This window comes from Cetorhinus maximus, chromosome 9 (genome assembly GCF_964194155.1).
Source record: "Cetorhinus maximus chromosome 9, sCetMax3.hap1.1, whole genome shotgun sequence".
NCBI lineage: Eukaryota > Metazoa > Chordata > Chondrichthyes > Lamniformes > Cetorhinidae > Cetorhinus > Cetorhinus maximus.
The window spans coordinates 122,535,976-122,549,742 of NC_135887.1; the positions used below are offsets into that span (position 1 = coordinate 122,535,976).

The window sequence follows — 13,767 nt, forward strand, 5'->3', positions numbered from 1 at the left end:
GATTTCTATAGTTATTATAGTAGTAATTTTGGAGACATATGTATGTGCTTACAATCTTTCTTGTATTAATAAATGTTTCATTTAGTTTTATTTAAAAATCTGAGACTTGGTGGTCTTATTACTACTCAATTCAAAGCCTGCATCTCGAAACATATAAATTGCAAAAATGGGTTATGACAGTTGTTTCAAGTTTCCCTCTGGGAGTTGAACAACTCAGCCTTTACCATCGGCTGTGTCAGAATAGGTGTTATCACAAACCAATAAGTTTTCTTTTATTAGCCTATATCATTATTAGGCCTATGTTAGAAATGAGTTCAGACAATATTTAGTCAAGGCAATATACTGAATTAAAACAAATAACTGAGCTCTCAAAGTATTGAGTTGACCTCGAAGATTAAACCTGCCAGGGACAACTAATGTTATTGAATTAATTCTGTTTTAGAAAGCAATTCTTTAAAATAAAAATGACTAGATTGGCTACAAGTGTGTTAAAAATAACTTTGAACTTATTAGAGATATGAAATCACTTTTAGACTGACAAATGAACAAAAAAAGCTATTAGTTAAAAATTTACCACAAAAAATGTTTTATTTAAATCTGCCTAGCATATTTGGGAAGTTATTAGGCTGTCTGGAATTGCAATAATCTGGAATGGGACAATGAATTTCTTGAGCTTTTTTGTTCTTAATGTGGGGATACAGATTCAAAACCATACTTTATATGATTTCTAAAATAATTGCTTGCCAGTTTTTTTTAATCCAAGCTACTAGCTTAGCACAAGTGACCAAAAATGGCGATAATGTTTTACAATTTAAGCCACATTTTTTTTTACTTTACTCCTATTTCAAAAAAGACCCCATCTCAGTAAAACCAGAAGGTCAAACTACCACACACCGAATATCAGTAGCTATAAACACAGCTCTCAAAATTAATTGGACTATATGGCTACTTTTAAACCTTTCATGCTAAGTCTACAACTAACATGCACTATTAAAAAAAATTAAAAAAGCAATCCAAAACTCAGATCAAGCTAAAACATAAATCCAGAACACCAGAGTGGAGATGCAACCTGAACTTGGAAAGGTAGCAAGGAAAGTGGGCTAAGATTGATGGACAGTCATTTGGTAAAAGCGAAATAAGAAAATAGAACATGAGTAAATTATGTAAATGTACAGATAAAATCTGATAGGAATAGTGGTGTATAGGGATTAAAAGCAAATTATAGGGAGCAAAATATAAATTTAATGACAAAAAAGGTAAATCTTATAATTATTCTAAAATTTACTTCTTGACTTCCAAACCAACCTTGCCCTGTGGGATCTTTGCTGGGCTGTCCAAGCCGACCTTTTTCTTTCTTACCAAACAGGCGCCCAATAGAAGACTTTATACTTTTCTTTTTGGGGGCTTTGTGAAGCGAATCTTGGCTGCTGTTGCTGCTACTGGGATTGCTGACTTGGCCATCCTGTGACCCAGTTGAACTGTGTGTGTTTTATATGTAAACAAGTGTTTAAGTTAGGAGGCAAAAACAGAGAATTAGTGTTTGCAGCATTGTGTTCATAAATACAAATTCAAAAACACCAACAGTTTAAACTGTAATATAAAAATATGGAAGAAAATTTCAAATAGCCTGGATCCAAAAATGCCAGATCAGAGAAACTGAAATTTAAAAATTACTTTCAATCAGGAAAGACAATTCTGTATTCCACAAGATTCCGGAATTTCCAGTATCTACCGAACAGTATTTAAACAGGAATAAGACATTTCAAATATAAACACTGCACCAAACACATTCACCCTTCAGTAGAGGTTATCAACATAGAAATTCTATCCAAAAGAGAATTTTTTCTAATTTATGTTAGATGAAAGAAGTCAAAAATTCTTCAGGCAATTCTCTGCATTATCCTTCCTATGACATCAAATAACTAATGCAATATTAACCGGACATTATTCCAAATTGGTGAGTTTATTTAAAAAAAAGTGAACCTGCCCATAGTCAACATTATTGATGACTGAATGTGACTTCCAAATAAAAATTGCCAGTGTGTTACTTTCATTTCAGGCAAAGGTTCTAAAATTAGCTTTGAATGCCCATCCAATGCTATTCTAACTAATTCTCTTAATTATTAAATATCCTACTCAATATTACAAAGTTTGAATATGATCCATTATATGATGCAACTTCCTTTTTTATAAATTCATGTGGGCATTATGAGCTAGGCCAGCACTTATTGCCCATCCCTAATTGCCCTTGAGAAGCTTAAATGCATTTAGTGGATTTACATCAACATTCTGTTGAAATCAGTTTATAACTGTCCACCTAATCAAAACATTTCTATATTTTCTTTGGTTGTTGAAGTGTTACTAACAACCCAATAACCAGATATGACCATCAGGTATGTTTACAGAATTGTACTAATTCTGTAGATCAGTTTACGGACTAAGCATGTAGCTGGAAAAAAAATTAGTTGCATTAATTACAACCATTTGGAAAATTGTTTCACCTTCTTATGTCCCGAATGTCCTCTTGGCTGATCATGTGACAGGCACCTTGATTAATTCTATCCAATCGAATGGATCTTGGTGTGGAAGGTGGTGATGTTTCACACTTGATTGTTGTTTTGTCTTCCCATGTGTCCTCTTTTGATATCTGAGATTATAGAAGTTGTAAATGATCAAGAAAAATGTCAAATTTAAAAACCGACAGTTAAAAAAAGATCTGGATTCGCAAAAAAGCTGACACGATTACATAAACCAAACATTAAGTCAGGGTCACATGGATCTCACAAGCACAATACAACTTACATCAACATATAGAACAAACACTGGTACAGAATTACCATGGCACAGGAAGCTGTGTTAATTCTTTACAAATGAAGAGTAAATTTTAATAGAAGTACAAGGTCCTAACATTAAATTTTTGGAAAGAACTGGGTTTTTGCAACAGCTCTCATCATATCAAGGTTATTACCCTTGGAAGATTTTAAGCAAAATGAGTAGCTGCAAAAATTGCAAACAAAAGATCAAAAGAGTTCAAGATATCAAGTAAAGCATATGTAAGGTTAGGAAAGAAACATAAGAAAAGTAAGCACTGACCTCTCTTTGCGTCATGGGACTGTTGTAGAACATACTGACATGTTTACACATCAACCATGGATGTTGTTTAGACTTTGATGAAGACTTTGATGAGCTTAAAAATTGGGCTATGTTTTCTCTGCACAATTTATCCCTTATTCACAGTTCTGCAAGGATTCACAACTCTATTGCTAGACTGGAAGTCCTAGTTGATTATTCCACCTAATGTGGCTTAGATCAAAAATGAATGGAATAGGGGAAATCAAGCTCCATAACCTCTCATTTTATGATAATGAGCTCAAACGTTTAGCCCCACCTTGTTCTCAGTTTAGGTACAGTATGAACTAATGTATTAGAGTATTGTGTGCACAATGTTCAAGTAAATAGAAAAATCATTTTCTGGGCAAATCCAAAGCCTACATCAAATTAACATTGGTAAATCTACATAATATTCTTTACTCATGGTTAAAACAATACCCATGGTTGCTGCCTTTGGGGCTTTATAGTGCTCTGCAGCTTTTCTCAAATAACAAAATCTGGATGAGGACAATATTTTAATGGCATATCCTACACCTGAGGCTAACAACGGTCTTAAGGTTCACAGTGCTGGGAGATTTGTGCCTCTGACTTTAGGTCAATCCTCAGTGAACACTGCATTATGGAAATAAGAACCTAGCACAGGGGTTGTTGAGGAAAGGCTGTAAGCAATCCTTTAATACAATTTAGTGTTATTCATTCTGATGGCACTAAAGGCAATATAGAAGAGGGGCACAGAAACCTGCCAACACTTGCCTTGGGGAATCTCTGATAATGTTTGTCAATTCATACTACCACCAGAGCACTATGAGACAGTCACTTCCATACCACTGCACCCTCAGTGCTAAATTCTGAGCTCGTGTGGGTGGACAATGCCAGAGCACTTCACTTCCTTTTTATGCCAAAGTCTCACCCTTCATTTTAAAGAATAGTAGAAATGGTGATAATAGATATTTTTATATTTTGTGCAATATTTACCACTTCATTTGTACATTAAAGAGATATTACACAAATATTCTGGACTAGGGTGCGGGGGATGGGGTAACAAAAGGAATATATATTGAAATCCAGTTTAAATAATATGACAGCAAGAAAAGGAAGAAACCACATTACTCAGTGAGGAGGAGATGCTACTGTTGCACTGATTGAAATGCTGATTACCATAACATGTCTCATACAACAACCTGATGCCAGGTAATTGAAGTTCAATTTTATACATTTACCTTCCTACGGTGCTTCCTTAAATCACTAGGCTGACAGACACATGCAAAGAAAAGAGAGAGTCATTAAGGATAAAAATGATTTAAAAGATTATACAAGATGTAGCGGCATCAGAAATCACACAAACAAGAGTAACAGGGAAAAGTGGGAGATTTTTCTTGAACACGGTACGGATTTTATTCATTTCAAAATGTTTTCATTTGTTGCAACTAGGTGTCTTTGATGATTGCAGATGTAGTCTTTAAAAAAAAAGCATTAAACTCATTCACTATGAAAACTATGAGCAGCTACAGCTAGCTATCTACTGTATCTGGGTTATGTTGCTTTTCATGCTGCAAAGCAGCTAATGTTTACCATTCCGTCCTGATTCAGTTATCAACATTGAAACCTGCAGAGTATGACAGGCACCAAGTAACTGGCTTTGTACAGTTTTGTCATACCGACAGGTCAATGTAAAAATATATTTGGACTGCTCTCCCCAAGATGACTTAATTGTGTATTTATATTTTGTATTGATACATTATGTACATTACTTGGCTTTGCTGTTGTATCAAGCAGTTCAAGTAGTCAACCAGTTTTACTCTACTGTCAATAAAATTGCAATGACAAGCACACTGTCAGGTCTTGTCTTTCTCGAGTGAGCCACTGAATTATTTATCTCGCTTGATGAACATTTATTACATTTTGCTGACAGTTTAGCATAATCTAGTATGGTAACTGTGCATTTTTCAGCTTCCATTTGTGCATTTTACATATTTTACATGCATTTTTGCAAAGAACTAGCTGGACATTAAAGCATGTCAAAATATATAATATGTTTGTGGGCCATATCAACGCAAAGTATAAGTATATATGATGTAAAGTTCTGCATTGACAAAATGCACAAACTTAATAAGCTCAAAGAATCCTGCTTTTCTGCTAAGCGATGAAACAGCTATCAGGATAATGTGGTGTGTAAAAAATGTTTAATGAGAAACAGAGCATTGGATTAGGAAAGAATGCTGCAAGTGACTAAAATTGCCATGGAAAAAAGGAAGGATTGACGGACAGACTAAAACACAAAGAACAAGAAAACGTGACGAGAAAAATAATACATTACGCCACCAAACAATGAAAGGGAAAGCTGCATTTAAACACATTACAATAATGCATTAATCAAATCATTTAACCATAGTTCTGAAAGTCAGCCAGACTCATCTGAAACCAAGCACACCATATAGTCACAATAACATTATCTAAGCTGTTCTCGAACTAACTTTCTGCCTGAAACCAACCTTGCAGCAAAAGCTGCAAAGCTCAACTTTGATTCTACCTACTAGAGATCGCACAGAAAAAGATGACATTTGCAATGCTTAATCACATATGCCACATGGCCCAAAGAACACTTTCAACACATCATTTTAATTGGCAATCATATTTTACTTGAGTTTGTAGAATTCACCCTTTATGAGATGTTTTCTGATCCACTTACATTCATGGTAACATGAATTGAGTGTGAAAGCTATGGGAGCAATTGTCAATGTTTCAAAGGCAGAAGGATAAAATCTTGGGTACATAACAAATCAAATGAATAATTATTACTGTCTGACAGCACATTCCTCTCCTGGGGAATGTGGTATTCTGCATCAGCGGTAGTGCAGTAAAGCTGTCAGGTATGGCAAACAATCCTTACACTATTACGGTCAGTACCAACATTAATCTCTACAATAGAATATATTGTGCCATGTTATGAACAAGGCACTTGACTTAACTGGAGTCATATGACAATGATTAAAACAGAAGCGTTGCACAATATTCGAAGCTGAGCACTGCTCACACATTTGCCACTTTGACCTTCTACAACCAGCAATACATAACAAAATTAAACCTGAGAAAGGAGAGGATGTGGTCTCCTCTGCAGCGTATAGACTAAGTGCAGATTGGGTGGCCGGTCTCCAGAGTACCTCTGTTATGTTCACTCACATGACCCCGAATTCGCAGTTCGCTATTAACCGAATTCTGTACTCCACTCTGACTTTGGCTGCCTATCAGTTCCAATGAAGGTCAACGTAAGCTCAAGACACAGCACTTCACCTTTTGATTAGGCACTTTTCCGCCTTCTGGACTCAATACAGAGTTCAACAATTTCAGATCATAACCTCTGCTCCCTTTTTTTGCTCGTTTCTGGGTGGTAACTGCTGATATTTATTCTGCATATTCTTATTATCACTTCCTCTAAGTTTTTGCCCCCGTTTGTCTATTAGTAACAACATATCTCAAAAACTAGTGGACAGATTTCAACAAAACTTGATAGATCTGCCATAGGGAAAATGTTGGAAGCTATTATTAAAGATGTTATGGCAGGGCACTCAGCAAAATTCAAGGTAATCAGGCAGAGTCAACCTAGTTTTGTGAAGGGGCAACCATATTTAACCAATTTATTGGAGTTCTTGAAGGAGTCATATGTGCTACGGTTAAAGGGAACCCAGAGGATATACTGTACTTAGATTTCCAGAAGGCATCTGATAAGGTCACTGCAGAAAATAAAAGCTCATGGTTTGGGGGTTACATACTGGCATCAATAGAAGATTGGTTAGCAAACAGGAAACAGAGGGTAGCTATAAATAGGTCTTTTTCTGGTTGGCAAGGTGTAATGAGTGTTGTACCACAGGGATCAGTGCTGGGCCCTCAACCTTTTACAATTCTTGTAAATGACTTGGATGAGGGGACAGAAGGTATGGTAGCTATAGTTGTTGATTGTACAAAGATAGGTAGGGAAGTGAAGAGGTCCTAAAGGGGCTACAAAGGGGGCATAGATAGGTTGAATGGGCAATGAACTGGCAAATGGAGTATAATGTGGGAAAATATGAAATTGTCCAGATGGCAGGTAGAAGAAAAAAGCAAGTTATCTAAATGTTGAGAGACTGCAGAGCTCAGATTCAGAGGGATCTGGGTGTCCTAATGCATGAATCACAAAGGTTAGTATGCACATAGATCAAGTAATTAGGAAAGCTAATAGAATGTTATCATTTATTGCTAGGGAATTGAATATAAAATATAGGGAGGCTATGCTTGAGTTGTACAGGACCCTGGTGAGACTAAATCTGGAATACCGTGTACAGTATTGGTCTCCTTATTTAAGCACAGATGTAAATGCATTAGAACTAGACTAGCCATATAAATACTGTGGTGACAAGAGCAGGTCAGAGGCTAGGAATCCAGTAGCGAGTAACTCATCTCCTGATTCTCCAAAGCCTGTCCACCATCTACAAGGCACAAGTCAGGAGTATGATGGAATACTCTCCACTTCCCTGGATGACTGCAGCTCCAACAACACTCATGAAGCTCAACACCATCCAGGACAAAGCCGCCCGCTTGATTGGAACCTCATCCACAAACATTCACTCCCTCCACCATCGATGCAGTGGCAGTGTGCACCATCTACAAGATGGACTGCGGGAACTCACTAAGCCTTCTTACACACCTTCCAAACTCACGACCGCTACCATCTAGAAGGATAAGGGCAACAGATGCATGGGAACACCACCACCTGGAAGCTGCCCTCAAAGCCATTCACCATCCTGACTCGGAAATATATTGCCATTCCTTCACTGTCTCTGGTTAAAATCCTGGAACTCCCTCCCTAACAGCACCTATACCACATGGACTGCAGCGGTTCAAGGCAGCAGCTCACCATTACCTTCTCAAGGGCAATTAGGGGTGGGCAATAAATGTTGGCCTAGCCAGCGAGGCACACATCCCATGAATAAATATTGGGGAGGCGATGGCATTATGGTATTGTCACTGACTAGCATTCCAGAGACCCAGGGTAATGCTCTGGGGACCTGGGTTCAAATCCCACCATGTCAGGTGGTTGAATTTGAATTCAATAAAAATCTGGAATTCAAAGTCTGATGACGACCATGAAACCATTGCCAACTGATGTAAAAACCCATCTGGTTCACTAATGTCCTTTACGGAAGGAAATCTACAATCCTTAACTGGTCTGGCCTACATTTGACTCTCAAACCCACAGCAATGTGGTTGATTCTTAAATGCACTCTGAACAAGGGCAGTTAGGCATGGGCAACGAATGCTAGCCTAGCCAGCGACACCCACATCCCATGAACGAATTAAAAAAAATAAATAAATGAAAATGTCCCGAGAAGGTTTACTAACCTAATACCAGGAATGGGCAGGTTGTCTTATCAGGAAAGATTGGACAGGGTAGGCTTGTATCTGCTGGAATTTAGAGTAAGAGGCGACTTGGTTGATACAACATACAAGATCCTGTGGGGTCTTGAGAGGGTGGATGTGGAGAGGATGCTTCCTTTTGTGGGAGAATCTAGAACTAGAGCTCACTGTTTAAAAATAAGGGGTCACCCATTTAAGACAAAGAAGAGAAGAAATTTTCTCTCTCAGGGGGTTGAGAGTCTTTGGAACTCCTTTCCTCAAAGGGCAGTGGAAGCAAAGTCTTTGAATATTTTCAAGGTAGACATCGATTCTTGATAAATAAGGGGATAAAGGATATCTAGGGTAGGCTGGTGGTTACAGTCAAATCAACCATGATCTCGTTGAATGGTGGAGCAAGCTCAAAGGGCTGGGTGGTCTTCTCCTACCGCATATGCATGTATGTTCGTATGACCTTCCCTGCTGTTCTTTTCCTCCCCTCTTCCTTTTCCCTGCCCCCATACATGCTTTAAACCTGTTACATCTCTAACTTTACAAGTTCTGATGAAACATGAATTCTGTTTCTCGCTCTCCACAGATGCCTGATGAGTAGTTCCAGCATTTTCTGTTTTTATTTCAGATTTCAACATCGACAGTATTTGACTTGAGGCACGTACTAATTGTTTGCAAACAGCTTCATTTCTTCTTAGAGTATTAGAACTCTGAAGTTAAGATTGGTTACCAATGGGATTTTGGAGACTCAAAATAATGGATCCCTGTTACCCATCATTCATTTTTCACAAGGTGTTTCTGAAGACTACGAAGAAGTTATAACTATTCCACAGCTCTAATTCATCAGGAAAGATTTGGCTCGATGTTCTTAACACCATTTTCAGTGACAATTAAGACATAGTGACAAACATGGAACTTCATATTTGCTCTAGTTCAACATTCTAAAATAAATGAACCTTGATTCAGATGATCTCAAAATCACAGGGCAGTAATATTGGGTTAAAATCACCCCAGTTCCATCTGAATTGCTATTACCATCATGACGTTTTTAGACAAGGGCTACATTCGGCTTGTTTATCCCATGAAACTGAAAGATGCATCTGTAAGTCTGCCCTTAAGGGATATCAAATAAAAATCACAATTTTTTTTTAGAATTCCCTTAAGGTAGTCCTTAAGGAGAGGACTTTGCAAATTAAAATCCTGATAACAAGTTTTCCTCAATAGCAGATAAAATAAATGCACAGGGCAATTGCGATGCTAGCATATGGCCATATGCTTTGCAAAGAACCATTTGCTAAAGATAAAGATATTGTTACTATACAATACAAAACAAAACATTTAAACTAACCAAGGTCATGACGCCAAGCCTGTCAATCTCATGAGCAGGATTTCGAGGGGTTCGCCTTGGCGTGGAATGCCCACTACCAGGTGGAGAGGAACCGGCAAGGGACGAACCAGTAAATGAGGCAGGGAGCGTACCCCCTCTGTATCGGCAAAGATTCAAGCCATCAAGGCTACCACTCCCTACTCGGCTCTCGATTTCTTCTGCCCTCTGCTGTGTTGACTCCTTTTCTTCTTGGATCAGCCTGCAAAACAATCAGGTCAGATCTTCGATTAGTTTTTCATTTTCCAATACATCAATCTTATTTATAAAATATTAAATGAAATATTTGCAGCTACCAAATAATTTTCAAGCTGCCAAATGGACTTATCAAATCAAGCAGTATGAACATCTTTACTGAGACTAGAATCATAGCATGATGAACTAAGGTAACTTAAATGTTTAGTCATTGGATCAGCATATCATTTTCAAATCAATTTGCAAACCCATCACAAGCTTGGTTTGTGCAGCAGTTTTCGATCTCAAGCTCCTTCTGAAACATCTTTACTGCTGTAGGTATTAACTACAGTCACCTTTTTCTGAAACAATTTATAAAAAAAAGACAAACCTTATTTCATTATTGATGGCATCCAACTGTTCTTGAAGCATCATAGCCAAAGTTTGGGCATCGGCCTGACCACTTGGTGACAGCAGATCAACAGAGCTGAATATTGTCTCCCTATCATCTTCTGCATCTGATACTTCAGCATCACTTTCAAAGGCTTGTGCCACATTAGCCAAGACACTGGCTTGCTGTGCACGCTCCCATTCTTGCTCATTCAGCGTCTGGACCTGCTCAAAGTGCAATGCAATAGGCTCAGAAAAAAGATACTGAAATATACAAACATGAAATAGGAACACATTAAGTCCCTCAAGCCTGTTCCATCATTTAATTTGATCGTGGTTCAAATAATTCCATCCACCTGCCTTGGTTTGTAAGGCTTAGCACCCATGCCTAAGAAAAATCTACCAATCTCAACTTTCAAATTTTCAAATGCCCTCAGCCTCAGCAGCTTTTTTGGGAGGGCTAGTGTCCAATGTTGCAAATAAATCACAAATCAAGTAATTGGAGAAAAAGGCCCTTATCTTTAAAAGCATGATAAAGATCCATAATAGTTAATTAACCACAAGTGGGTTGCTGACCAATCTTTGGAGAAGTTAAAATTAAATTTACCGATCTTGCAAAAAGTATCAATTCGGAAAGTTTTATATTTTATAGTATTAAAAAACGCTTTCTAATTCGAAGTATATTGCAATCATTACTTTTAGAACCCAATCTGGACACACTAAGGTTAAGCTTGGAAATGGAAAGCAGTATGCAACTTTTGGCAATACTCAGCATGTCTGGCAACATCTGGGGAGGGAGAAGCAGAGTTAACATTTCAGGTCGATGATCTTTCATCAGGTTACGGTTTGAAAAGAATGCCTGAAATAGCTAACAAAGATATTCAGATAGTGTGGAACCCGGGGCTCCTAGTGCAACCTAAACCTGTCAATGGCTCACCCATCTATGTAATGCAACAAATCTTAAGTGATAGGATCAACACGAGTTATTACAATATTGAGACTGAAAACAATTGGGCCTTGGGAGACATAATATGCAATACTATTTACAACTTTATAAAACTTGCTTATGATATTGGTTGTCCCTCCACGAAAACGCTTTCTTCTCAGTATTTTTGCCCTACCTCTCAAGGTGAATTTCAATTTTTGCTTAAAACAGAAACATCCTTCGTTTATTCATTCTTCCCCCAAAACCTTATTCCTTCTGAGGCCACATACACTAACTTCTTTTCCCTTGTCTCTTTCTTGCCACACTGGAACTATCATTCATTCATGGGATGTGGGGGTCACTGGCTAGGCCAGCATTTATTGCTCACCCCCAACTGCCCTTGAGAAAGTGGTGGTGAGCTGTCTTCTTGAACTGCTGCAGTATGTGTTGTAGGAACATAAACAGGACTGCTAGGAAGGGAATTCCAGAATCTTGACCAAGCAACAGTGAAGGAACGGCAATATAATTCCAAGACTTGGAAGGGAACTTGCAGGTGGTAGTGTTCCCATGCATCTGCTACCCTTGTTCTTCTAAGTGGCAGAGGTCGTGGGTTTAGAAGATTTGGTAGTTGCTGCAGTGCATCTTGTAAATGGTACACGCTGCTGCCACTGCGCGTTGATGGTGGAGGGAGTGAATGTTGAAGGTGGTAGATGGGTTGTCAATCAAGCAGACTGCTTTGTCCCGCGTGGCATCGAGTTTCTTGAGTGTTGTAGGAGCTGCACTCATCCAGGCAAGTGGACAGTATTCCTTCACACTTGTGACTTGTAGATGGTGGAGAGACTTTGAGATGTCAGGTGGTGAGTTATTTTCTACAGAAATCCTAGCCTCTGACCTGCTCTTGTAGCCACAGTATTTATATGGCTGGTCCAGTTCAGTTTCTGGTCAATGGTAACCTCCAGGATGTTGAAGTGGGAACTTCAGCAGTGGCCAAGCTGTTGAATGTGAAGTGGAGATGGTTAGATTCTCTTTTGTTAGAGATGGTCAGATTCTCTCTTGTTGGAGATGGTCATGGTATGGCAATTGTGTGGCACAAATGTTACTTGCCACTTAACAGCCCAAGTGAGAACATTGTCCAGGTCTTGCTACATTTGGACAAGGATGGGTTCAGTATCTGGTGAGTTGTGAATGATCATTTTGCAATCATCCACGAACATCCCCACTTCTGACCTTATGATGGGCCTTGGCCACTACCCTGAGGAACTCCTGCAGCGATGTCTGGGACTGAGATGAGTGACCTCCCACAACCACAATGATCATCTTTTTCACTAGTTATGGCTCCAACCAAGGGAGAGTTTTCCCTGATTCCCATTGACTGCAGTTTTGTTGGGACTCCCTGATACCACACTAGGTCAAATATTACCTTGATGTCAAGGGCGATCACTCTCACTTCACCTCTTGGATTCAGCTCTTTTGTCTATGTTTGGATCAAAGCTGTAATGAGGTCAGGAGCTCAGTGGTCCTTGTGGAACCCAAACCGAGTGTCAGTGAGCAGGTAATCGCTGAATAAGTGCTGCTTGACAGCGCTGTTGACGACACTTTCTATCACTTTGCTGATGATCAAGAGTAGACTGATGGGGTGGTAATTGGCCGGGTTTGATGCGTCCTGCTTTTTGTGGACAGGACATACCTGGGCAATTTTCTACATTGTTGGGTAGATGCTAGTGTTGTAGCTGTACTGGAACAGCTTAACTAGGAACATGGCTAGTGCTGGAGCATATGTTTTCTGTACTATTGCCAGAATGTTGTCAGGGGCCATATCCTTTGCAGTATCCAGTGCTTTCAGCATTTCTTGATATCACGTGGAGTGAATCGAATTGGCTGAAAACTGGCATGTGTGATGCTGAGGGCCTCAGGATGAGGCCAAGATGGATCATCCACTCGCCAGTTCTGGCTGAAGATGGCCGCAAATGCTTCAGCCTTGTCTTTTGTGCTGATGTGCTGGGCTCCCCCATCATTGAGGGTGGGGATATTTGTGGAGCCTCCTCCTCCAGTTTAATTGTGCACCGCCATTCTCGACTGGATATGGCAGGATTGCAGAGCTTAGATCTAATATGCTGGTTGTAGTATTGCTTAGCTCTGTTTATCAAATGCTGCTTCCACTGTTTGGCATGCAAGCAGTCCTGTGTTGTAGCTTCATCAGGTTGAAATCTTTCATTTTTAAGTTTGCCCGGTGCTGCTCCTAGAATGCCTTCTTGCACTCTTCATTGAACCAGGGTCGATCCCTCGGCTTGCTGCTAATGGTAGAGTGGGGGATATGCCGGGCCATGAGATTACAGATTGTAGTATACAATTCTGCTGCTGTTAATGGCCAACAGTGCCTCATGGATACCCAGTTTTGAGTTGC

General features: G+C 39.1%; 1 protein-coding gene across 1 annotated transcript in view; it reads right to left on the bottom strand.

Moving 5' to 3' along the window:
* The window catches only part of LOC144684986 (liprin-alpha-1-like), a 163,319-nt gene that overhangs the window by 39,961 nt on the left and 109,591 nt on the right, over positions 1–13,767 (bottom strand). Inside the window, exons 14-18 of the mRNA XM_078549482.1 lie at positions 10,440–10,663; positions 9,839–10,076; positions 4,332–4,361; positions 2,502–2,647; positions 1,306–1,478 (exon numbers count right to left, since the gene is read on the bottom strand). Coding sequence (XP_078405608.1) covers positions 1,306–1,478; positions 2,502–2,647; positions 4,332–4,361; positions 9,839–10,076; positions 10,440–10,663 — 811 coding nt within the window. The remainder of the gene's footprint in view (positions 1–1,305; positions 1,479–2,501; positions 2,648–4,331; positions 4,362–9,838; positions 10,077–10,439; positions 10,664–13,767) is intronic.